This window comes from Triturus cristatus, chromosome 1_2, assembly GCF_964204655.1.
Source record: "Triturus cristatus chromosome 1_2, aTriCri1.1, whole genome shotgun sequence".
Classification (NCBI taxonomy): Eukaryota; Metazoa; Chordata; class Amphibia; order Caudata; family Salamandridae; genus Triturus; species Triturus cristatus.
This window is the reverse complement of record NC_140580.1, coordinates 452098243-452125476: the sequence shown is the minus strand read 5'-3', so window position 1 is coordinate 452125476 and position 27234 is coordinate 452098243. Positions and strand designations below refer to the sequence as shown.

Sequence of the window (27234 nt, the reverse complement as noted above, 5' to 3'; positions counted from 1 at the left end):
AACTGCAGGAATTCAGACCTGGCTCACCGCTTGTTAAAAACTGGCAATAGGCCCCGCAATGAGGGTGCTGCAGTAACCATAGGTGTTGTCCCGTTTGGGTACTTTTATCACCCAAGCTCTCTCTGCTTTCAGGGTCAGGAGATAAGGAGTGGTGCCTTTTGCCTTTGAGCAGACTCACAGACGTCCGTTATCAACAAATAATAGATTACTCACACTCTCTGGATTGGAGTCTAATGATTGACTTATCCACCCCGTAGATCATTTGAGGAAACTTGGCCTATCAAGAAAACAGAAATAATTAGCATTTCTAATGGCTCCCTTGTGAGTCCAAACAGGTGTACAGCTGCACATGGGGTTAGACGATTTAAACATTCCTAAGGGAAGCCGGGCTCAATCTTCAGTCTGCAATGCTCAAGGCTATTCAGAAAGGGTGGCCCATCCCCAGATTCGAAGGAAGCAACATCGACAATGACAGATTCATATAATAAACTGGCATAGTAAAATCTGCTGGCACAAGCTGGATCCCTGTTGAGTGGACACAAGACTCCCTTGGTTTAGAGGTGATACCAACCCTTCATTAGAGATTCAGCTGCTCTAATCCTGCCCAGTAGGTTTTTTAACCTGGAATAAAACATCCATCTGTAAATTACTCAAGGGCCCTACAGATCCTTTCCTGGAATGTGGCAGGAATAAACTTGAACCAAAGCAATAAGAACTGGTTGTCTTTTATTGAAAAGTTTGACGTCATCTGATGTCAGAAGACTTGGTCTTTTGATTGTGTTTCTATTGATGGGTTCTGATCCTTCTGTTCTCCTGTTATTCCATCCAATGCAGGAAGGGGGGAGGAGGATTTGTTAGTCATGGTCTCTACCTCACTGAGAAATCTGAATGTTAAGATGCTTTTTTTTAACCATTAATATCTGATTTCAAAATAGTTTCAACCTAGAGTATGCAACAATATCCTAATCAACTTTTATTTCAATTCTGTTTCACCGAACCTGTGGGGATCATCGAGGATTTGGAAGGCACCATCATTTCCTTAACAAGTAGAGAATTGTGCAATATTTCTCTTATCTCGTGGGGGATTTTAATATTGCCAAAAGTTTGCATAGTGGGTTTTGGGTCTGTGGAAATATAGATGGCCGGCCAGGGTGAGCATGTTGGCAACTTTCAGCATTCAGCATATGGTGAAGAACTGACAAGTTTAATCCTAATTATTATTTTGCCTTTTACATCAGAGCAATGCAGTGATCACTGCGTGGAGGTTCCAACTTTTGTCGGGAGAGGGAAAGGCAACATGATTGATCACATTCTTTTGTCTAATGACCTGGCCCCCCTGCTGAAAAAACATGAGGTGTGTCCATCACCATTTAGTGACCCTTATCCCATAATTGTTAGCCTCACCATCCTATTATGAACCTCTAAAACGTACAAGGCTAATCCTCCTATGTCCCATGGACCTAATAAGGGAAGAAAATGGACATAAATTAATCCTAAAACAGCATTCAGAGACCTCAATATTAACAATCAGTCAGAGATCTTATGTTGTCTCTCGGATATAGCTGACCGAGCTGGTATATGTGGAACTTCATTAAGATATGTAAATCGGTTTCCGAAATACAGATTTTCAGACAATCCCTGGATAGGTCACGATGTGCAATCTTGGTTTAATTCCGAATTCACTAATGCTTATAAAACATTAAAAAGACTTACTAATGGCCACAGGATCTGGCTGAAGTCAGAATAGCAAGAAGAGAGTATAACAAGCTATTGAGAAAATAAAAGCTGAGATTACAACAAAGGTTTGGGAGGACCTGTGCGGCGCATTTGAAAGATAATTGGGTTTTCTGGGAGATTGTAAATCGACCCTTTGCCAAAAAAACACCCACAGGTATAGAATGCCACATATTGGAGCAAGAATGGGTCACACATTTTACACATACTTTTAACGTGATAATGGCAATATCAAGTCCCCAGCTTTAACTAATTCTCCTGTTTCCTCGATAGACCTTTTAGAATTTATTGAGACTATCACGGTAGGTGAAGTACTTAACATAATCGTGAGCTCTGTGACAGGAAAAGTGTTAGGATCAGTGGGGTCCCAGTTGAGCTTTTTAAAAACAACCTTGATTTTTGGGCTCCCTTGTTGACAAATGTCTTTAGAGCGGTAGTTAAGGAGGGACCTGTTGAGACGTGGAGGAAATCTATAACAGTCCCATTTTCAAAAAAGGAGAAAGAAATTGTCTCTCTAACTACCGGCCAATTTCATTGTTAGATGCCTTAGTTAAAATATTTGGCAGGATAATCTTGGCAAGATTGGAAAACTAGGCAGAAGAAAAATCTTTTTTTACTGAAGTCCAGTATGAGTTTCGGTCAGGCTTGGGCCCTACCAAGCAAGCCCTAAATTTGGGTCTGATCCTAGGTAAATATGTCAAGGCCAGGAGAAGGATCATACATATGGATTTTAATGACCACTCCTGTGCCTTTGACTTAGCGGAGAGACATACTATGGGACATCATGGGTTGGGCAAGGGTTAATCCCCCTTTATTGCATATTTCAAAATGTCTACAACAAGATACCCATATGAGGGTTCATTATACTCAACGCAGAGATCACACGCCCCCATTCAAGTTAATCAAGGCTTTAGACAAGGCTGTATATTGTCCCTGTTTTCGTTTTTAGCTTACATTATTGGCTGGATACCTTTTTAACTTCCTGCACACATGATGTTCCTAAAATTGGGTCCTGCTTAGTCCCCATACTATTATATGCGGACAACACAGGTTTAATTGCATGTACAGCAAATGGGTTGCAATGTCTTTTAGACAGGTTTAAATAATTTTATACAAGGCCTGAAGCTTAAGTGAATCACAAAACAGCCTTTGTTATGACCTGTGGCCCAGAAATACCCGGTCAAAAACCTTTATTGGGGAAACCCCAATTTCAAAGACAAAGGATTTTAATTACCTCGGTCTTATGTTTAATTAGAATATGCATTGGGAAAGATTAATAACCCAGAGGTCCCAGGGGATGGAAGCCTCTTGCGTATCAATTTTTAGGTTTGCCAGGAAATTAGGACACAAGATCCCTAAAAGAAATGATTATGCTCGACAAAAGCAAAACCCTTTGTGCGGGTGCATATGGGGAGGGTGTCTGTCGCACTCAATAGGAAAGGCTCTATAGGGGGCAGAGAACACATTTTCAAATAGGTTGTTTGGGACTCCTAAATCCAACCCAAATGTAATAACCCACAATGAATTGGGGGTAGGCTTTTGGAAGACATGGTAGGCCTGCTCCCTTTTCATTTAGGGATCAAAATTTGGTCTACTCCTGAACTAGGCTTCAGACAAAGAATAGTGGAAAATTGTCTCACCAGAGTATCATGATAACCGTTCTATGTTTTAAGTATATTTAAAATACTCTTCGAGACCTGGAATTGAATAACCTTTTTGAAGCTCTGGATAAGGTAAGTCCACATTTTAAGAGGTCAGGGAAAGGTTTCTTGCACATAAAGAGAAAGTTAAGTTCATGAAAGTATTGGACCTGGTAAGGGTCCAATCATATATGCCATTGTCAACAACCAATGGTAAGGAGCCCCATTTAAAATGGGTAAAAGCGCCAGAGCTCAGATTCTACCTTACACGGCTAAGAGGGAATAAGATACATTTTTAGTGGCCTTTCCTGTTGCAGGCACTTGGTTTAGCTGATTACCGTGTTGTCAATGCGATGGTAGGCCATACCAGTAAACTTTATGTTCTTCTGTACCCTGTATACCTCCTTCAGAATACGGTCCCTACACCCTGTTCTTAATGGAAGATCTTGCATTAATCATCAGGAGGGTTTGCTTTTTCTTTAGTGCCTTAAGTCTCCTTTGATATGCTCCTCAGTCCTGAATTATATTACTCAAGCATTGAAATTGAGAATGCAATATGCATTGTGATTTGAGTAGTGTTAGTGTTTTAAACATGAACGTCCTCTTTTGACAGTTTTATATTTTATAATTGTGTTATGTCAAAGGGGGCCATAACAACCACAGCCTAATGGTGATATGATCTTATAGCAAAGTGACATTTCTTAGATGAGATTTTAGTATGCCAGAGGAGGGTATCACATCTAAAGCCTGATTGTGATCGATTCCATTTTAAAGTGATACTCATAAACAAGATTTTAATATGAATATTTTTGTTTATTTTTATATATTTTATAATTGTATTATATTAAAGGGGGGCATAGTAAATGCATTGCGATATGACTTCATTGTAATGTGATATGTCCCAAAATTAGATTTTTTTGTTTTGTGCTTTTATGGTCAAAAAGACCATATAAAATTGAGGATGATGATGACTATCATTGGCCTTTGTAATTCTTCTTGCCATTTCTAATTAAAACTAAAAATTCACATCTCTGGTTCCACTTTTTGGATTTCTGTCATTTTGGTGTCATTTTGTTTATTAAACTTTACTCTACCTTTCCTTTTCATTGTGGGATTTTTATTGTTTTGCATTTCAAGTGTATTGCTGTTTTAGTCTGGTATAAATACTTTACACATTGCCTCTAAGTTAAGCCTCTCTGCTCTGTGCCATAGCTGCCAGGGGATTGAGTTCAGGTTTACTTAGTGACTTTAGTGGTTAGCCATGATAAGGATTGTTGTTATTGCATGAGGTGCATACCTACCCTCCTCAACTAATAGCCCAATTCATACACAATGCATGGCAGGGTCATTGATGTTTTTTATGGCCAAATAAACACAGACGTTCGGTTTTATCTTAAAAACAAATGCCAGTCTGCCAACAAGAAAAGACACACTAATATATAAAGGCAGCTAGCAGTCAAGGTTTGAGGAGGTGATTAAAAATACTGCTAGAAAAACAGACATCTGAAGTGTTGTTGTGGTGTGAGAAAAGGACCTGTAGCAGCAAATGATGGACAGAATGCTGAATGAATCAAATATTTAACCCCAGTCAAGATGTCTGGCTTAAATCCATTGTTCATTTGCTCACTACGCCACCCCAGTTTGGACCCAGCCATATGCAAATCTTGACCTGCTCCTCATTGGAACAGTCCAGCCCAAGCTGCCATCTGGATCCTCCTTGGACTGGAAACAAGCATCCTGGAATTGGTTTCAGGTAACACCCCTCATTCGCAGAAAGGCTTGTTTATTTGGCATAGCACACATTTTCCAAATGGGAAAGAAAAATCACCTTTGATTCTCTTGCAACCCGTTCAACTAAATATACCACCCTGATAGTGCCAACCCATGTATGTGTAAATGGATTGACAACTCACCTCTCATTCACAAATGAACAAAGATGTTCAAATGAGTAATATGGGGTAAAGATCGCAAGATCTTAATTCACAGAATCTGAACTTCAAAGTATTTTGCTCCTCAAACAATCCTTTAGTAAAACAGATTTACCACAGTATTAACGTTAAGAGTAGGCATAGCAAAGAGAGGTTGACTTGGCCAGAAAAAAATCATGGAATGCTCAATAATCTGTAAGTTCTTATGTGTTTTTTAAAACATATATATTTTTATTGGCATTTTCTTTTGTAGACTTTGCATATACAATTAGGCATTATGTTAAGGAAATACAATGTAGTTGGGTATATAGTTCAGTGGGAGTTATACATCTCTGGGTTAGTGACCCATAAAATTACATTGTATTCACTCGATATATCAATACAGAGCTTCATTCAGTGCCTAATTTGTGCATTATGCAGTAGGGGAGTCTTGATTATTGTCATCTAGTAAATATCTCATTACATTATGGTAAAACTTAGTGAAACATAATACATATTAATCAATCGAACATCTAAAGCATTCAGAGGTCCAGTATCTAGTTAGTTGTCACAAATTCCCTTACTCTGTAAATGGCTACACACCAATATATGTGGGGGTCATTAGTATTAATGTCTCGTTGGGGGAATGGGTTAGATTTAAATTGGGTTGACTACCCCCTTGTGTTGAGTCCTTGTGATAGAGGTTGGGGGTGTTCATTTGTGGTTCTTCATTCTTTGCATTACTAGGAGAACTTTCCCCTCTGTCTCATCCCCTGTCATCCCAGTCCCAGTACCTCCGACCACAGTCCTGCAATTGAGTGGCATCTTATGCCTTGATTGTCCTCCGCTATCAGCGCCCTTTCTTTTGCCCTAGCCCAGGCAGTAACATCTTGTTCCCAAACCATCACTTTAAGACCTATTGCTGTCCTCCAGCGGAGGGCTATACACCTCCTTGCCAGTATCAGCACCAGATCCTCAAATCTAGTGCTCACCTTCCTGGACTCAGGCCGTGGAACTAGGCACAGGAGACCGGCCTCTATTGTGTGGGGCATCGAGCTCACCAATACTTCATTTAAAATCTCAATGGTCTGGAACCAGTATTCTTGCAGTACTGGGTCCCACACCATATGTGCAAATCCCAAAACTGGGGTCGCACACCTAGGACAATGTTGATCCATGGACCCGAACATGATGCTGAGTCTGTGTGGGGTGAGGTTGGTCATATGTAGGAAATTAAATTGATTGTATTTAAAGTTAGAGTTCATAGAAATTTTCTTTGGGCTGCGCAGGGCTTTGTTCCACTCTGCCTCCGTCAACTCTCTGCCCATTAGGTTTCCCCATTTCTCCTGTAATTGATTCAGGGGCTGAACTGTCATCTCCATGAGTGCTCTGTATATCCATTTTACTAAGTGTCTGGCCGACCCATGTGTCACCAACGCTTGCAGCAATGCATGCGTGTCGGGCTCTCGTCTGCCTCCTCCCCATAGCAATCTGAATGTCCTCAGTATTGCATGGTAATTTAAGAATTGGCCTGGGGACAAATCATAGTGTGCGATGAATTCATTGAGGGGGATCGATTCTCCCTCTTGGTAACAGTCACAGGTTGTCAATATGCCAGCAGCTGTCCACTCTCGTAATTGGGCCTCCATAAAGAGGGAGGAGGTGTCGCCCCACGGAAGGCCCAACAGGGGAAGGTCTGGAGCATATAAAGGGGTCCCCGCCATTCATTGGGTACACCTGTTTCAGCATTTCAACGCAACCTTTAACCGAGTGCCATGAGTTTGGATCAGTACCTTTGGACACAATCATTTTGCAGGCAGTCTCCCCCATAGTCCATTTGTGTTGGGATGTCTAGGGCCTCCAGCCTTCCCATTTTTAACACCATGTATCTAGATGGATACTTCCCAAAAGTCTGGAAACATGCGTCAATCCTGCCACTTTTAAAGAAACCCAATCTAGACATCAATGACCCAAACAATTTTAGACCCATATCAAGAATCCCTCTTCCGGCAAAGGTCATAGAGAGGAACATTAACGCCCAACTAAATACATTTCTACAAGACCATCAAGTCCTGGACCCAACTCAGTTTGGATTTAGAGGGGAGCACAGCACTGAAACTGCGCTGCTAAAATCCACTGGAGAGATTAGGAACATTCTGGACTAGGGAGGGAATGCCGCTCTGATCATGCTAGATCTGTCTGCGGCGTTCGACACCGTTCATCACGGTATTTTGATGAAACGCCTTAAGGAGATAGGAGTTAAGGGCTCCGCATGGAATCTCCTCAAATCCTTTCTTACAGATAGAGTACAAACTGTAACGTTGGAGGAGTTTCAGGCTGAATCATTCTCCCTGCCCTGCGGAGTCCCCCAGGGTTCTTCATTGAGCCCGACTCTTTTTAATATATATGTTTCCTCCCTAGCACCACTTGTTGAATCATTTGGGTTCACTTTAACTTCATATGCTGACGATACCCAAATAGTGGTCAACCTGCTTCCAGGAAACTCCGTGCATACACCCCTAAGACTACAAAACTGTATGTCCGCAGTGGGAGACTGGATGACATTAAACTGCCTAAAGCTTAACTCCAACAAAACGGAGGTTATTCTATTTGGCAACAACCCTAACCTATGGTCCCCAGACTGCTGGCCGATCGATCTCGGCCAACTCCCCATCCCTGTAGGGAAAGTAAAAAATCTGGGAGTGTGGCTGGACGACAAACTAAGTGGCAGGGATCAAGTGAACAAAGTTGTCTCCACCACCACACATATTCTCAAATCTTGCAAAAAAATTATGCCACTACTCCCAAAAGCAGCACAGCAAATAGTTGTCACAGCTCTCATTATGCCTAGATTGGACTATTGCAATAGTCTCTACCTTGGGATACATGAAGGATCTCTAAATAAACTACAGATTCTGCAGAACGCGGCGGCCAGACTCCTCACGGACACGCCTAGGACTGGTTCCATCTCTGCTCAAATTAAAGCCCTACATTGGCTACCTGTAAGACAACGTATTAAATTCAAAGCCTTGACATTAGCCTTTAAGGCCCTCCATGGAATGGGGCCTAAATTCTTAACACAACAACTTCACTGGTACTCTCCCACCAGAACCCTACGATCCTCGGATGCCAAATTGGCTATAGTTCCCAGAGTGAAGAGGGCCAATTGGGGTGGTAGAGGCTTTGTGGCCAATGCTACTAGGGCATGGAATGCTATTCCTGTGTCTTTGAGAAGTATGACTGATCTTCTATCATTCCGAAAGACACTAAAAACACTTCTTTTCAATTACTGATCCCCCTTATCCCTTCATCTCTCTCACACTATTCCTCTTTAGGTCTTCTCTGAGCGCCAGGACACCTTTTTGGTAACAGTTGCGCTTTATAAATGCTCATAACATAACATAACATCTAACCATTGGGCGAGCCACTGGAGTTGTGCTGCCAGGTAATACGCTCTTTGTGGGGATCTCTGCATTACTGCCAGTGATACCCTGTGGTGACCCCTATCCTAGATCAGCTTTCTTGTCATCATGTCTAAGTCTCTAAACCATTTTTGCGGGATCACCAGTGGGAGGTTAACAAAATAGTATAGCAGTTTTGGTAGTACAACCATATTTGAAGGAGCGAATGGCCCAATTAATATCCATTGGGAGTGTCAGCAGACGAGGCACTGAAGGCGCAATTGGGAAGACGTGTTCTGGATGTATTGACTCGTAGTCCCGTCAGACTCGCGAATTCCCTGAGGGATGTTGATGACATGAGTGACCCCCTGAGCTCCCCTTTTCCGGTATAGGAGTATGTCATCTGCATACAGAGAAATCATGAACTCCTTCCTGTCTAGTATCAGTCCTTGTCTTGCTCCCTCTTGCATGAACCATTCTGCTAGAGGTTCGATAGCCATGGCAAACAATAGATGGGGAGAGAGGGCAACCCTGCCTAGTTCCCCTGTGGATATCATTTGGTGCTGAGGCTACTCCTCCCGTTCTGACTCTGGCTATGGGACAAGTATAGAGCAACCGTAACCATTTAAGCCATCCCTCTCTCAATCCCATCTTTTGAATGACTTGCATCAGAAAGTCCCACTTAAAGGCTCAAAGGCTTCTGTGGTACAGGATATGGTATAATTGTTTATGGTTCCATGAGTTTGATCTTGTTGGTATCAATCCATTTTGGTCAGTGTGCACTAAGTCTCGCATGTGTGGGAGCAATCTTGTGGCCAATATTTTGATGAGTATTTTGAAGTCCATGTTTAACATGGAAAGGGGACAAAATGCAGATGTACTGGGCATTTGCAGATTTGGTTTTGGGTAATGGGACCACCAATGTCTCTCTGGTAGAGGCTGGCAGTTGACCAGATTGCAGTGAGTCGGCGAGAGTGGGGCTAAGAGTGATTTAAAAGTGGAATAGAATTCCACAGGGAGCTCATCTTGGCCTGGAGTTTTCCCCTTGGCCATGTCCTTAATGGCAGCTTGGATTTCCTGGTTAGCTATCGTCTCTCCCAGCACGTTCTGTGTAGCAGGTTCTATTCTATGTAATTGTAGTGTTTCCAGATGGCCGTGTATGTATTCTATTGGTAGGTCCTATGGTTTCCCATCTAAGGCTGTGTAATAAGAAAAGCAGAATTGATAGTTTTGGGTGAATACAATGTGGTCTTGATATTCACCTGCAACCGGGTAATGGCGGTGCCTCTGCTCTCTGGTCCAAGCAACCATGCCAATAGCCTTCAATGATTTCCCACCCTCAACATGCTGTCATTCCTGGTAGCCTCGGAGGTCCAACAACTGCAGTCTTTCTATGGCTGTGTTATGTTTACTCTTGGCCTCTGAGAGTTATCTCTGGGTTTCTGCACCCCAAGTCTATTGTCTAAAGAGTGTATCTGGGCTTCTAGTTTATGAAGCTCTCTATTGATTTCCCGTCTCACACCTCTTGTCTGTCCCATACTTTGGCCACTTGCTACTATTTTACGTGCGTCCCATTCGATCAGGGAGGTGCTCGCAGTGCTCTGATTCGCTTGCAAATAGTCGGAGACAGAAGAATGCAATGAGTGTCGGAAGCAAGAGTCCTCTAATATGGCAGGGTCTAAGCACCAAACTGGAATTACCGCACACTCGTTAGGCGAGGAAGGGTGGGAGTCTGATCCTTTGGGTTCTGCCGGTGAGGAAGGATTGTATCCAGTCGAGGGCAATACCCCGTATGCTGGCGTCATGGAGTCTGGCGGCGAGAGTGAGGTGAGAGACGGTGTCGAAGGCTGTGGAGAGGTTTAGTAGGATGAGGGCCGCAGTGTGGCCCTGGTCGAGTAGCATGCGGATGTCATCGGTGGCGGCGAGGAGGGCAGTCTCAGTACTGTGGTTGCTGCGGAATCCGGACTGGGAGGAGTTGAGGAAGGCGTTCTCTTCGATGAAGGTGGTCAGCTGGGCTTTGACGAATCTCTCGGTGACTTTGGCTGCGAAGGGAAGAAGAGATATGGGCCGGTAGTTTTTCGGGTCTGTCGGGTCAGCCGAGGGTTTCTTGAGGAGGGGCCTGACCTCTGCCCGCTTCCAGTCATAGGGAAAGATGCTGGATTCGAAGGAGGCGTTAATGGTCCAGCATAGTTTGGGTGCTATGGCGGCGGCGGCTCTGTGGTAGATGTGCGGTGGGCAGGGGTCCGTGGGGGCTCCTGAGTGGGTGTTCTTCATGGTCGTGGCGGTGTCTTCGGTGGTAGCTGGTCTCCATAGTAATGGTGGGCTGGTTGTTGGCGGTGGAGAGGAGGGTGGTGTCTGGAGTCTGTTCGCTGAAGTTGTCGTAGAAGGCCTTGATTTTCCGGTGGTAGTAGGCGCTAAGTTTGTTGCAGAGGTCCTGGGAGGATGTGATGTCCGTGGCTTCGCTGGGGTGATTGGTGAACTGCTGTATCACGTTGAAGAGTTCTTTTGCGCTACTGCCATTGGCGTGGATTTTGTTCTTGATAAAGGTCCTCTTGGTGTCTCTTATGCGCTTGTGGTATTTAGTCATGGCGTTCCTGCAGGTGTTCTGGTCTTCGGTGGTTTTCCTGTTCCTCCAGAGTTTCTTGAGGCATCTGCAGGAGCACCTGGCTTCTTGGAGGTCGGTGGTGAACCAGGCAGCCTTCAGGGGGTGTTGTCTGTCGGGGTGGTGGAGGGGCGCGAGCTTATCTGCGCAGCTGGTGTAGTTGGCATCGGTAGTGGCGGAGGGGGGGTCAAGGAAGAGGGTGGTGTTGAGGTGTTCCTCTGTGACCTTGCTCCAGTTCCTTCGTGGCGGGCGCGGGGCAAGCTTGGGTGCGGTGGTGGTGTTGAAGGTGAAGTGTCCACAGTGGTGATCTGTCCAGGGGGGCTGCGTGGTGTGGCTGAAGTGGATGTTTGTTCCTCCTGCGCAGATGGGGTCGAGGATGTTTCCGGCTCCTTGGGTGGGGGTGAGGACGAGCTGCTTTAGTCCAAGGTTGGCGAGGTAGTCCAAGAGGGTGGTGGAGTCCGGGTTGCTGATGTTGTCGAGGTGGAAGTTAAGGTCTCCAATGAGAATGTAATCCATGGAGGCGATGGCGTGGGGGGCGACGAGGTCAGCAATGGTGGTGGTGGAAGAGGCGCAAGGCCCAGGGTGACTGTAGGTGAGAGTCCCGCACAGCGTGGTTCTGGGGCTGGTCTGGATCTGGAAATGGAGGTGCCCTGTGTTGGAGAGGGGGTCGCTCGTGCTGGAGGTGGAGAGTCGGAGGGAGCTCTTGTGCGCGATGGCGAGTCCTCCTCCTAGGCAGTGGGGGCGGTCCTTTCTCTGGATTTTATATCCGTTGGGGATGGCAGTGTCGATGTCGGGGGCGGTGGTGGCGTTGGTCCATGTTTCCGTGAAGAAGGCGACGTCTGGCGAGAGGGTGTCGAGCAGGTCCCAGATCTCTAGGGCGTATCTGTGTAAGTAGCGCACGTTGAGAAGGATGCACGTCAGGGTTTCGGTGGTACGGGCATCCGGCGTGGGTTCGGCGGCCGTGGGGGGGCTGGCGATGGTGAAGGACTGTCAGCAGTGTCGGCAGGAGAACTGGCCGTGGGTGGTGTTCGGCGTCGCTCGCTGGCAGCTGTCGGTCCTTCCTAGGTAGAGTGCGAGGAGATCAGCGGGGTTGTAGCAGTGGGAGGTTGTAGATCCAGGGTTCCTGGCAGTGGCCTCAGTTGGGTCGTGGACGGGCAAAGACAGGCTTGCCTTTAGCGCCTTGGGCGCGCGCTTGCCATTAAGTAGGGGAGAGGGGAGGGGAGTGCAGCTGGGAGGTGGGAAGCGGGAACCGTCAGGGAGGGGTAGCGGGGGCAGCAGCAGTGGAAAGGTCACGGAGGGCAAGGGGCACGGAGACAGAAACAGCACAGAGGACACAGGTACAATTACTGGCACAATAAAAGTCAGAAAAGAAAACAGAAAACGGGCACAACAAGACAGAAAAATAGCAAAGACAGACACAGAGACAGAAAAACAGAAAATGCCACAAGGACAGACATGGGCACAAAGACAGAAAGACAGAAAAATGTCACAAGGACAGACACAGACAACAGCGGCCAGCAGAAGAGCAAGGCTCTCCAACAGGACCACCTGGGATGAGGCGCAGGCAGGAGCCTGCTGGTGGAGAGGACCTCTAACACCTACCTGAGCAAGCAGATCACAGTGCCCGGAGTGATGGCACTTAGAAGCGGAGCTGCGGGTGGAGAGCAAATCCCTGACCAGGAGCAGAAGTTGCCTGGTATATGTTGTCCACAAATTAAAGTGGGCACCTTGCACCAGTCCAAACGCCCTTATGAGGTATGAGGTCAAAGATAACCTTTTAGAAAGCTATCTTAGTGGTAGCTGTGGAGAGCAGCCTTCAGGCTTAATCTTGAAGGAATGTAAAGCAGCTTGTTTTACCAGAATATCACTTCCTATATTGACCTCTGTATGCGTAACATTAACTCCTTATACCCAACTCCTCTACCCAAGGACAACAGTGCAACCACTAGCCTCCCAAACCTGTGAACAAACAAATAAATTTAGTTAGAACGCCGCCTTCAATATGTCAGGTGGAACACTCTATTGCGGGGAGATCCAAAATAACACAATACCGAGATACTTGTCCCGGCCCACTTCCAATGTCCTGTGCCGCACCGGCGGCCCTCTGAAAAATCTTGGTGCCCCATTTCCTGAGCCCAGGCAGGGGCACCCTCAAGAGCCTTACCACTCCTTCCTGAAGTCTGGATCACACCAACCATGGGTGCAGTGCCAACAGATCAACCCTGTATTCAGAATAATCATATAATATCATCCGCTGAACGTGGGGTTATTTTCAGCAGGTGCACTTCAATACCAGTGGAGTCCCTGGAGTTCAAAGCTGGGTATCTCGATTCCGAAGAGGAATCTGTGGTTCGGTCGCAGTTCTGCAGTGACACGATCTGCGCTACCACCTGCAGCGCCGCCTGCCTGTCCAATTCAGTTTGAGAGGCTGTGGGTTTCTGTATTTGTGTCTTTCACCGTGAGTGATGTTTCCTCTTCCTGTTGGGGTAATTCATTGCTGGGGGGCCCTGTTTCTTCTGGGGCAGGGGTGTACCCACCTTGTATGCTTCAAGCCAGGACCAGGTCTCCTCAGGGGATTCACAAAAATGAGTGTTGCCATCTAAAACGGTTCTAAGTTTCGCTAGAAACATTAGTGAGGCCTTTTTGGCTTCAAGGAATTAGGAACGTTGGGCCTATACCTTGGTTGTGAAGTCCGGAAATATTAACACCTTGCTATTGTCCACTATGTATGGGCCATGGGATCGGACCTGTTGTAAGATATTGTCACGGTATCAATAATGGAGAAGTCTTGCCACAACAGGACGAGGGGGTCTCCTTTTTGAGGAGTGTCGGTCAGAGACCCTATGGGCTCTCTCCAACGCAAAGAACTGTGAGAGATGTTCCGCGGTTATCACTGAGCGCAGCCACTATTCCATGAATGTCACTATGTCTGGCCCCTCTGCACCCTCCGGGATGCCAATTGTTCTCATATTATAACGTCAGCTGCGACCTTCCGCATCTTCAGCCCTAAGCTCTAAGATCATTACTCGGGTAGTGAGTTTTTCTAACTTGAAAGTGCTATGTCTTGTTTGAGCTGTAGCTCCAATATTGAGCTCTCAACTCCTTTCACTCTGTCCGCCAACTTGTGGTGCTCTGCCTGCAGGAGACCTAGGCCCACGAGACCGCCCCAATATCTTATTGTAGGGCTGTTTTGGTATCCGCTATGGCGGCCAACACCCTTTCCAGTTGTGAATGGAGAGAGACTTCTGCACCATTGCTTCCCTCGGTTTCTCTTCCCTGAGGCACCGGAGAGGGCTCTCTTGTGGCTGGTTGTGTCCCCCCTTGTTTCTGTTTTTGTTTGGGCATGCTGCTTCAGTAGAGGTCTAGTATGCTTTTTCTTTGGTTTATTGTTTTTTGTTATTTATTGTAAAACAAAGGGGAGTGTACCTGGATCTCTTGACTGCGACCCCACTTCACTGGTATAAACGAGCCATGTTTTTGTTCTGGCCCAGGGTTTTTAAATAGTTGGGGGTTTCCTAGGTGTCGTCTTAGTAGGGCCACGTGTGGAAGGGGCCTTAGTCTTCCCTAGGTATCCAGGAGCCTGTTGTTCCGATTAGCCACTACTCACCCCTTTCTCCAGTTAGTGGGTAAATCTGTACTCTGCGCTGCAGATCATGTATTCCACCCGGGAGGGAAGCAGGGTGGGAGAATGAATCCGTTTGAGGGCCCGGAGGGGTGTCGGGCGGTCTCCCACTCAGATCTACTGATCCTTACCGCAGTAGAGACACGTGTATTGGCTAGAGGATCACAGATCTTGGTCTCTGGCTCTTCGCGGGGTGATGGGATGCTCCGGACAGGGCAGTGCTTGTGGATGATGCACTCCGGGAAGTTTGGGGCTGGTTGCTTCCCTTGCGCCAGGTCGCTGCTTAGTGCCAACGTTTCCTGCGAGGTGTAGAGGCCAAGGCAGGAGGAATATTCCTGGGTGCTAGACCCTCTGCCACAGCTCTGCGGGCTCGTTCCAACGCCACCACTAGACAGAGCACAGCCATCTCCTCGGTGTCAGCAAGGCAGTGCCAGGGACAGTGTGCTTTGCTAGAGCTGCCGATTCCAGTCTTGCAGCTAGCTGGAACAGGATTTCAGTTAGGCCGAGACAGAGCTCACAGCTCACACGTCTGCCATGTTCGAATTCTTGGCCACACCCCTATCTTCTTGTGTGTTTAGTAATGTTCCCCACCCGTTAAGCACATACAAAACGCTAAGTTTGTAAAAGAAGAAGTGGCGGTGCCCAAAGCTCTGCTTTAATTATGCTGGCTGCCACATTCCTTGGTTGCATAGTGTTAAGTTCAGCTCAGACAGTGCTAAATATGAGCCGGTGGTTGCCGGTGGGGACCACCGGCACTCTTATATGGGCACTTATTTTTGTGGAACAGCACTTATTTTTCCACATCAGATAATTACTGACGGGAAACAGGAAAGATGGAGGAAGAGAAAGACTGAAAACCTGTCACTAAGGGGGCAGCAGGAACCTGAAAGAGTGAGATAAAGGGGCATGGAGTGTCTGATACTGGATTAAACAGGCCATGGGATAGTTTAAGACTATCAGCCTATGTATTTGACACACCAATGTTTAATTGCACCAACCGTGGGCTTCTGGAACCAGCACTCTTTCCTTTACAAATTTAGAAGTGAATACTCAGGCCAATTTAATCCACTACCCACTGCTGCCCTTCTATCTCACTCTTGACGGCGCCTGCTTTCTCCCTTTGTGCCCATTATGGTTTTTTTTCTCTCCATCTTTGCTTTTTTTTTTACCTCTCTTCTTGCTCGTGGTCAATATCTTAGGAGGAAATATAAGTGCTGGTCCCCAAAAATGAGTGCCATGGGGCCCCACCGGCAAACACCAGCTCAAATTATGCACTGGTTTCTTGAATTTATGAGACTGAATTTCCCCACAGGAGTATATAGAGTGCAGAAGGAGTATGCATGGCGAACCACAAATTGCATACATTCCCATTCACAGTATTTATTTTTGATTGACTCCCCAAAATGTTTTAGGAGTAAATACCCAAATGTTCATGTGCCTAATTCTAAAATGCTTAGAATTAAGACCTCGTGGTATCTCAATTGTTTCTATCAAAGCTTTTCATTTGGGTAATACTTACTTCATCTAACATGATATTTGTCTGTGATTTCTTTTGCATATGTCTGTTACTGGTGACCCCGGATATGGTCCAAGAAGGCCCGGGATCAGCTGAAGTTCTATAAAGATAAATGAAATTAGAGACATTCAGCAGTTTGTCTTTCATTGAATGCGTATATCCTGACTAACAAAACACATAGAAAGTAACATTTTAAAAAATACCTTGCAGTAAAAACATCAATTTGGTTGTATTCATTTTGACATCTGTTCTGCAGTTACATGGTGGTAGTCAATAAATCTTTGACCATCACTAAAATGCAAGTTGTTGTGAACAATAAACTAACAGAGAATAAATAAATGAATGAATAATACACCATTAAGAGTTTCTGGGCTACAGTAACTACACTATGGTATGATGTTACATCAGTCTTTAGATTCTTCTGTTGGGGTAATAATTATCTTTTGGACTTCTGAAGGTGGACCGGCATTCATGCAGTTTATATAGCCTAACAAGAAAAATATAGGTTAGCATATTCCTCACTGAAATGCTCACTGAATTAAAAAAAAACATAGATGTATGTTGTCCAAGTGAACATAGAATAAGATTGGTTATGGCATGGTTATAAAAGTGTGGTGGTACATTAATGAGCAAAGATGTAATCACTTTTACACCGTTTAATGCTGAGTGTTTTCATATCTTGGGGTCTGTTTACTCAGGTAGCCAGATAAGAAAATGTAATATTGTAAACATTTTTAAAGACCAACGTCTGCAGGCTCTATGTCAGTGATACTCAATGTACGGCCCTTCTGACCTTTAAATGCGAGGTCCTCTTATACGTGATAATGGCAATAAAGGAGGGAAAGTGAAGCATTACAATTGCCTAGGATAACACAATTTGAGCAAGTGTAGAAGCAAAGTTTGATCCCAGGTTTTCACGGCCAGACTGCAATTTTATTCAAAAAGGAACAAAATGGGGAGTAGAGAGGTACCACTCAACATGAGTAGTGGATGTGGATACATCCTCCCGAGGTTATGTTTATAAACATAGTGATCCACCCACAGGTGTGTATGTACGTCAGGTCCTCCCAGATTAGGTATGTAGCCCCACAGTGGTGGAAGATAGACATTAGTTGTTTAAATACCCCTCACACACCAAAAGGGCCCTTGGTGTCATGCTTCATCATAGTGGTCTTCCCGCCCCTCTACGGGACGGGGCGTGCTGCGACCTACGTTTGCGTGGGAGCTCTGTTTTTGGGAGACAACTATGTGTCGTGTAGGGGTGTGAGAGGAAGGGTCGGGAGTGAATGGGGGGGGAGTGAGTTAAAAGATACCTGGCTCGATGGTCTAAAAAATTTAATATACCTTTGAGCTGGTATCAATAAAAGATGGGGAAGGAGGTGTGTATGCCTCAATGAACCATACCTCCTATATCTGCCGACATGTTTCGAAGCTCCCCAAGCTTCTTCTTCAGGACCTTAAGGATCCCTTCCTATACTCACAGTGATGTCCAGATTGATAAAATGTCAATGTACTTACATGTCAAAAATCTACTCCGACTTGTAAATGTTTTTTTACCATTGTCGATCAATAAACAGATAGATAATCGTACATACAAGTCATTACTACTTTCCATATCTATCAGTGAAAATTTTGAGTCTGAATGTAACATTTTATCTGCTATGAGAATAAACTTAACAAATTGACTTGTAAGGTGGATTGATTTCCCAGAGAAGCAGAGTATAATAGCTTGAAGACACGTTTTCATCCCATGTTCATTGAAGACAAATTAAAAACATGCTCGCCGCTCCTGTCCTAGTCGGGGGCAAATACATACAATATGTAGTTGCGTTTCATTGGGGAGACCACATAATCTACAACTGTATGTAGACCAATTTTGTATCCATCTTAAAGTTCCTTCCTTTGTTGGATATCGGCCAAATCTTAGCCTAAATGTAAGTAAGAGAGTAAGTATGGTTGGGGCTCTATTTTATTGAACAAATTGATGACCGGTCAGGCATGCTTTTTTACTGCAATGGCTTCCTTATCCAATTGTAAGGAATGTGTCGATCATATTAATAAATGCTTGAAAACAGTTTCATTTCTATACAAATGACCAAAAGGCTGGAAGTTAAAAAATACGTAAGCTCTCAGTTAGGTAAGATCTCCAAACACATGCATAATCATATTTTATAAGTTCTTGCCATCACAGATTTGCAAGAGTGCCAGGATCATACAAAAATAACGAATATAAGCATTTTAAAAACACTGATTGGCTCACTAGAGTTTGGCTGGTCAGACCAAACTCCAGTCGGACATTAGCATGTCCAGTGTTTTTCAGAATCTTAAAAATAGACTTAAAAACTTCAATTTATAAATTGTCAAGGATTTTGAAGTCTTTACCTCAGAAAATTACTGACCCATAGGCTAGAGAGGGGATCAACTTTGCCTTCATTACTTTAGCTAAGTGCTCATAACTAGTACATAAAAGCTTATCTCGCATTGTTCTAAAACCAAATGAAAGTGCAGTGGCTTTGGCCTTTAGATTAGTAAAATTATGTTTAAAAGACACTCCATGATCAAATGTGATTCCTAGATACTTATAAGATTTTGCCGATTCAATTGTTGAACCATTCATTTTCCATACTTTCATACCAGGATTAAATACTTTTTGTATTTTTAAATATGAATTTGTAAATTATTAGCTAAAATATAATTGTTAAATGAATCTATCAATCGTTGTAAACGTATTGGTGTGTGACTAATCAATATGATGTCACCTGAATACTGCAAGTATTTTATATTATGACCTGAGATGTTTGGGGTATGGGCATTAACATTCTGCAGATGGAGAAGTAAATCATCCATAAAAAGATTAAAAAGACATGGTGCTAGTACGCAGCCTTGTTTCAATCCACTATAGGTTTAAAAAAATGTTGTGGTACGCCCCATGCTGCTAACTTTGCCAGAGTACATGTCAGGGAATAGAGTCAGAGGCAGCTTTCAAGTCTACAAAGCAAATGTATAACTTTTGTTTTTTGTATATTGCCCCTCCGTTAGCAGTGTAAGGCACAATAAATGTGTAATTGTTAACTTTCCTCTTCGGAATCCGGTGTGAAAAATTGGTATTATATTTGTTGTTGTGGCCCACTCTTCCAAGTCCTTATGTAGACATGTAGCAAACATTTTCGCCTCCACCTCGGTTAGGGCTATTGGGCCGGGTTATCCAGCGGACCGCTCTTATAAATAGGCTGTATAATATTTCCTTGCCAGGATTCCAGAACCAATTTGGATTTTACCACATCTTTAAACAGCGGAGTTAAAATTCTTGTCCGCAGATCTATTTTGGCTTTAAAAGTGGCAATGGGAATACCATTGGGGCAGGGTGCACCATTTGATCTAATCCCACCTATAGTTGTTTTTATCAATTCCTCTTGTATAGACTCAATTAGTTATACAAGTTCTTCATGAGAATTTTCATTTCCCTTTGTTCCCACAGCTTATGTTAGCTGGGGAGGCTGACATATTCTGTTGAATGTTATTTCCTATAAGAGTTACGGGAGAAGCCCAATATAATTTGGAGATGAAGGTATCCCATCCAGATTTGGAAATATTGGTACTGTTTGCTCTCCTGCTGCCATATTCTAAGTCAATAATTGTTCCCCAGAAGGCTTTCAAATTATTGGTTTTACAGGCATAGTGCAGCTTTGTCCATATTTTTTCATGATGGGCCCTTTTTGGCTTCCAAATCTAATTTTTATACATTCTTCTCAAACATTTCAGTGAGCACAATTTGGAAAATTTGAATGCACAGTTTGGTTGTTTATAAATAGCCCTTGATGCTTTAATAAGAGCCTTCTTTTAAAGATATAGCCTGTGTGAGTACCACCTGTTGTTTGTTGGCCAAATATCCTGGCTGTCGTTTTAACAGAAAAGTGGTCTATTATTGAGGAACATAAACAGGGCAAAATTTCCACCATGGATTTTCCACATTGAAACTCACAGAGTGCTGATTCTATTTTGAGTTCTGCAAAGGCTAGGATTTCCAGTTGTTTACTTGAGTTACATATCAGCCTTCTCAAATTATAAACAATTGGCATACTTCCCAGATTTCTTATTACTTCGGCAGATAATCAGCTGTTAGAGCCAACATTATAATTTGAGGGTTGGGTCGCTTTCAATACGGGGAGCAACTTGGTACCCAACAGTTCCAGATGCTAAGTCCTTTGAGATGATGGTGTAATCAAATATAGAATTTCGCCTTGCATTTTCAAATGATGGAACACCTACAGTATTATGTTGAAGATCTTCCTGTAACCATCATAAATAATGGGGGGAGGTAGAGGGGAAAAAGCGGACTCGTCCTCCAAACTATATATAGATAACCAAAAGGAGTCCCTCCAAAAGGAAAAAGATAATCATAGAAACAAGTCCAACCTCATCGTCAAAGGAAAACGTTTTCCTTTAAAATAACCCTCACCCACCAGAGTTACCCCTTGGTGGCATGCTACAGAGAGGAGCGTGCTGCGACCTGTGACTACACTGATTAGTGATGTTCCTATACACGTATGCTGGTTAAAATGGTAATGGAGTGGTTTATATAATACACACAAAGAAAACTCTAAAAATATCTAGCTAGTGGGAGAAAGATTATTTTATTCACTCCCCTGGATGATATGATAAGAAATTGGGGATGTGGGGAAACCACTAGGGTATATGACACATTGTTTCCCTGGTCAACTAGTTTCAAGCCCTACCCCAGGCTTTTCTTCAGGACCGTAGGAGATTGATCCCACTCCTGTAGTTATTTCATTACTAGCTAATAGCAAAGATAATAATGCATAATAAGGAATGAAAAAAATATATATAAAAGTATATACAGCACCAAATTAGTCTGTTCGCAGAATGCCAAGTTACTGTAGAGGTTGGAGAGACAAAGGAAATTCATTAAAGATATGCACGGTCCATGGGCCTTATAAAAGCTTTTTTCTGCATGTGTCCTTTTTGTGAATAGTGATATATTTTTCTCACAAAATTGTGAACACGCTGTGCAGTGTGATTGTATAGAATGACAAACAGGAACATACAATACACCAAACACAACACATAACCATAACTCATACTGGATCCCAATGGGTACCCGCATCTAGTCAGAATACAATTTTGTACATATACGAGACCATAATCAGGCCTCATGAGTCCAAATCCTGTAACAATGTAAGATTGTTTTTTGGGTTTTTTGGGAATAGCCCAACTAGATTATATCTATGCTTGATTTATCTGAAGAGTTCCTAGAGACCAGATGCATATTAAAATTGCCTCAAATAATTAGACTAGTAGCAGGGTATTGGTTTGTCATAGTCTTAATTATTTCCCATAGAATGGTAAGTTGGGTTATTTTGATTGATCTATTTGTACTCAAATGTACTTTAAAAATAATAATTGGGGTTTGTAGGTACATTTTAATACATAATAGCCATGTTAAATTAAAATTAATTTCCTGAGACTTGGTATCTAGTTCCAATAGACATAACTTTAAAGTCCACCTCTCGCTCGACCATGTGTAAATGAGTGGGTTGCAAATTAGAGTACTCTTAGTAACCAATGATGGCCTCATTGCACATTTTCCAGGTTTCCTGAAACATTCAAATTCAAAAATTCTGTAAAAAGATTATGGTATCTCAGTCTTCCAACAGTCTGGAGAGGTCATGGACATTCCAGGATACAATATTGATGGATTGTTTCGAACTAAACGAACAGTTCAACTTTCAGTCATTCCCTCGAGCCTTTCCTTTAGTAAGAACTTTCGGTAGCCAAGCCCAATATTCATTTAGACTCTGATTTTTCTGTAATTCTTCATAAATACGTGAGCTCGAGTTACAACTTGTAATTTTAATACCAGAGGGTAATGCGGGATTGAATAGTGGGTAATTGCTCCTTTTAGAACATTAGCATACCCTTCACATTTTCCGATTGTCATAGGATTTGTCTCTTCACTGCTGGCATAGGTATTAATAAGGTCGGATAGTTGTTGTCATTACATTTCCTGGACTCAATCACACATTTTTCAAAGAGTAGCCCATTTTCCAGGATTGTATTGACAGTTTCCTCACTATGCCATATGGTAAAGGTTATTTCTCGAGGGGAAAGGAGAGATCATGTTTAAATTGGACTAAGTCTAAAGCATCTGTTGTTAGATGACTAAGTCACAAACACTTTCTTTTTCTCATGGTGGTACTTTTGTTTAGCTTTATTTGACATGTAGTTGTGGACACATTTTCTAATGGTAAATATTATAGACCCAGGGATTTCGTACAGTTAGATGACTAAGCACTGGAATTGAACTTATAAATTTAATATATTACTATCATTTAAGAAATCATGTGGGCCCCTTGAAATGTAATGTCGGATAAATACAAGTTTTGCAAGAGGGATGGGGCACTTATTCAAAATTTTGGTTGTAATATTCGTATTAAGGAGATTAGGAAATGTTATTGTACTTGTGTCACCAAACACCTGGGAAGATCTCCCGCTGGAGAACATAGATTAAAAGTGCAATGTATTCTAGGGTTTCTTTTTGTGTTTGCTCTAAACATTTAGCGGGCAGGTTGATGGAAGGCAACATTGAGTTTGGTGATGTAGCTTGCTGAGGAATTGATGTAGTACTTCACCTTACTTTTTCCCTACCTAACACAGAGGACTGTGTATCTCTGCTAACTTGAGGTTGCCCTTGGTTATTATCTAGCCCGAAAGGATGGCTAGTTGAAGCTCCACCACAATGACCTTTGGTTGACTGGTCTGGCACGTCTTCCGAATGAATTGGCACGTCTTGACTACTTAGTGCTGCAATCAGCCCTTTCTCCACTACTTTTGCTTGTCACATAGATGTTATGCTTGGTTTGAAGATTGGGTAGCTTTCCTTTGGTCTGTTGGCCACACCTGTCTTAACTAGTTTTTTTCGTTTTATTTGTTCTAATATGTGCTTTTCTTAGGCTTTTCCTTGCTCTTTTGGTTAGCCCAATTGATTTTAAAATAGAAGATAAATTTGTGTTGTTTATTACTTGGTTATCTTCACCATCTTGGGCTGAAAATGTTTGTGTGGCTTCATTCTCTTTTATATGCACCAAAGAGTCCTGTATACTTTATGGAATTCTTTATCTTACTGTGGGGATTTCATCACTTCCAGTTTGCATGATTGATTGTGTTATTATTTGCTGCCGATCTTTTTACTCTTGAGACACATTATGATTTGCTCCCTCATTTCCTATACCAGTCATATAATATTCTTCAATCCTGACTTGTCTGAGTGTGTCGACTGTTGGTTCTTTGATGTTATGACACTGACATTGTCTACGATCTGCCATGTTTGCTAATTTCTTAGACATGAGTCTAACTCCGCCTACTCGAGACCCAACTATCCTCGGCAGAGTTGAGATTTTATCTATTATATGGGCACAAGTGCAGGAAATCATTTGGTTGTATCTATCTGATTGCACCTTTACGACTAGTTTTGTCAAATTAAGTAACTAAGGGCCAGATGTATGCCCCATTTTTGCATGCGCATACGGGTCTGCGACCCGTTTGTGCATGCAAAAACCCTACAGGGCCATGTAGAAATGCTATTTAGCGAGTCACAATTCATTTGTGACTCGCTAAATAGCATTTGCGACTTGCAATTAGGAAGGGGCGTTTCAAGGGCGTCCCTTCCCAATTGTGACTCTGAGCCCTATGTATGACTTTTTGTGACGCAATTGCGGTTACAAAACAGTTGCAATTTACCACTTACTTCAAGTAGGTGGTAATGCAGTCGCAAATGGGAATGGGTCTCAAGGGGGCCCCTTCCCCTTTGCAAATGCAAGCGAAATATGTTTTAAGGGCAGGCAATGGTCCCAGGGACCACTGCCTGCCCTTAAAAATGAAACAAAAACATTTCATTTTTTGTAAAAATGCATCCCGTTTTCCTTTAAGGAAAATGGGCTACATATAAAAAAAACTGCTTTATTTAAAAGCAGTTCCAGACATGGTGGTCTGCTGAGCCCAGCAGGCCACCATCCCTGGGAGGGTCAGCAAAATGCGAGTGCCTCATGAATATTGATGAGCCTTGCATTTTGCGACCCCATTGGGAATCGCTAACAGTGTCTCTTACACTGTTGTACATTGGGAATTGCAACTCGTAAATTGCGGCTCGCTATTTTTTGCAATTCGCGATCGCAATTCCAAATGGTCGTACAACTGGCCCTTAGAATCTATCCCAGCTACGTAAAGGGCAAGGGTGTTAAGCTACTCCACCTGTATATTCAGTTTATCTGAATGATAATTGAGGAGAGTAGTTATAGTATCCATTGTGTTAAGCAAGCTGCCCCATATTCCTGTTTGGGCCTGTGTTGGATCTACAGGGGAGCTTGCCCCTGCAGAAACGTTTTCATTAAATTTTGCTAGAAGGGAGAGTTTGGCGGACTTAAGTTAGATATTAATAAAGTCTGCATTCTCTACCTCACTTTGACCTTGTACAGTAGATACACACTCAATGGCTATTATCTGAGTCAGGATCAGTTTCAGGACAGGCTGGATTCTTCCCATTCCTGGTATTGGGATGAAAGGATATATTTAAATTCTACCTTTTGGTTCATTAGGGCTTGAGATGTCTTGAGCTTTCTTGTCTTGAACATTTTGGTCCGTATTGCTAGTGATCAGGTCTGATTTGGGTGACCGTTTAGGGGATTACAGAAATAACTCATCACTTATATTTGAATTAAATCCAGATGATAAGTAGAACACTGCATTGTTAAAATTTAAACTAAAATCCAGATTAATTATGCCTGGAATTATGTAAATGTTGGAATCTGCCACTGGCCCTTTCAAAGGCCTGTCCACACTACATACAGGATTTGGTTGAATTGCAGTTGTTGAGTGACAAGAGGAATGCACTTGTGCTTTTACAACCACTGAGTGGGAGCCCACCTCTGGAGTAGGGCTTACGTTGTTGTCTTTAGGTAATTGTCTAGAACTTGGGCAATCTATTAAGGACTTTTTTCTGATTACTTTCCCTAGAGATATTAGGCGATTGGTTGATGTTATGTCAGAGTATTTAAAGTAATCCGCGATGGTTGGCTGTGAAGCAGCACCACTATGTTATTTTGGAGAATACCCCTCCAAAGCAATCGGGGGGGGAGGTCGAAGTTGTTTTTATGATATTAACCCCTTATGCCAGGGGTTTACTTGAGTCAATGCTTGTTGCCTCTAATGTTGTTTTGCCCAATATCTTTTTCCATTGTTTTGTTTGCTGTTGTATAGTCCCAGGCAAGCAACCTGACTTCATTGTTGTCTTGTGCATTTGCTGTGCCTCCTTGCCTTAACTATGCCTTGCCCTCTTATGCCACTGGAGCTGCCTTCGCCAACTAACCCGATTATAACTTTTGGTGCATGCCTACTGAGGGAAACACTGATACACCGGCACAACTGAACAACATACTTCACTCCTCACTGGTTCAAAAGTGTTCGTATTTAGTTCTTCTCATTACTTTTAAGCTGCTACTTAGCTACTCTGGTGCCACCATCCCCCAACCCATGACTGCCGATAGGTGCATATTGGACGGGGATATATTAATGCAGTATGGGAAGGCATGTACACATCATAGTACAGTCAGGCCTCAGTCTCTTTCCCTGGGAGGCTCAGGGGGAGCTCAAGACTCCACTCTCCTGAGGCACAGCCGGGAGATAGGCTCTAGACATTTGTTTAAAATTGTTTTGTGTTTTTAAAATCGTCCTGCTGCTTAGCTTCACCTGTGCACAGCTGCACCACGACCAAATTCCCACGTAGCGGATTAAACGCTGCCGCGGCCCCTGCTAACTGCCAGTGACGATACTGACGGGGACTCCCTGAGGCCACGCCCACTACGGTCGGCCACGCCCACCCCTCATACAACTACTTAACGCGCTGATCGATAGCGCGACGGTAAACAGACTCCACTCTCCTGAGGCACAGCCGGGAGATAGGCTCTAGACATTTGTTTTAAGTAAAATTGTTTTGTGTTTTTAAAATCGTCCTGCTGCCTAGCTTCACTTGTGCACAGCTGCACCACGACCAAATTCCCGCGTAGCGGATTAAACGCTGCCGCGGCCCCTGCTAATTGCCAGTGACGATACTGACGGGGACCCCCTGAGGCCACGCCCACTACGGTCGGCCACGCCCACCCCTCCTACGACTCACATCCCCTATAAACATGTGCAATCACCAGACGCGCAGCGGACGAGCGCAGCGGGCACGACGTTTGCGCGCCGAAGGCGCGCCTAAGGCAAGCCCGTCTGCGCCCGTCCGCGCCGGTACCGTGCCTAGTGCCAGAAACCCTGCCCATTTTTCCTACCCTCAATACTCTAAACCCAACCTATATAAACTTGATCAATGCTCCTGCGACCAACCGACTAAAATGGATCCCAGAAACATCTATAGTCCCTTTACATGTCCCTCTTGTGGCACCCAAATACCAGCCTTTCCACTGAGCCTCACACATAACCCACCCAAACTTCCCCCTACCAAAACCTCGCAGCCTGGTGGGAGCAACCCTCTACTAGCTACCTCCTTTACCTCTAACAACAGGTCCCAGATTATGCCCCACAAAAATAGGTCGCTTAAATGCATACTTCTTAATGTAAGATCTATGCCCAAACATAAACATGAGATTGAAGCCTTACTCAATGACAACAGCATTGACCTCATGTTCTTAACGGAAACCTGGGCCTCTTCGACCTCCGGACCTGACTGGAACACCGCCACACCCATAGGCTACTCGGTTGAATCCCTGAATCGTACAGGAACTACCGGAGGAGGTATAG

At 43.7% G+C, this 27234-nt stretch overlaps 1 protein-coding gene across 1 annotated transcript in view; it reads right to left on the bottom strand.

Annotated features, from left to right (window-relative positions):
* CC2D2B (coiled-coil and C2 domain containing 2B) overlaps positions 1-27234 on the bottom strand; it is a 1427481-nt gene that overhangs the window by 369438 nt on the left and 1030809 nt on the right. The window contains 1 exon segment of the mRNA XM_085622020.1: positions 16426-16522. Within this exon segment, the coding sequence (XP_085478146.1) occupies positions 16426-16522 (97 nt within the window).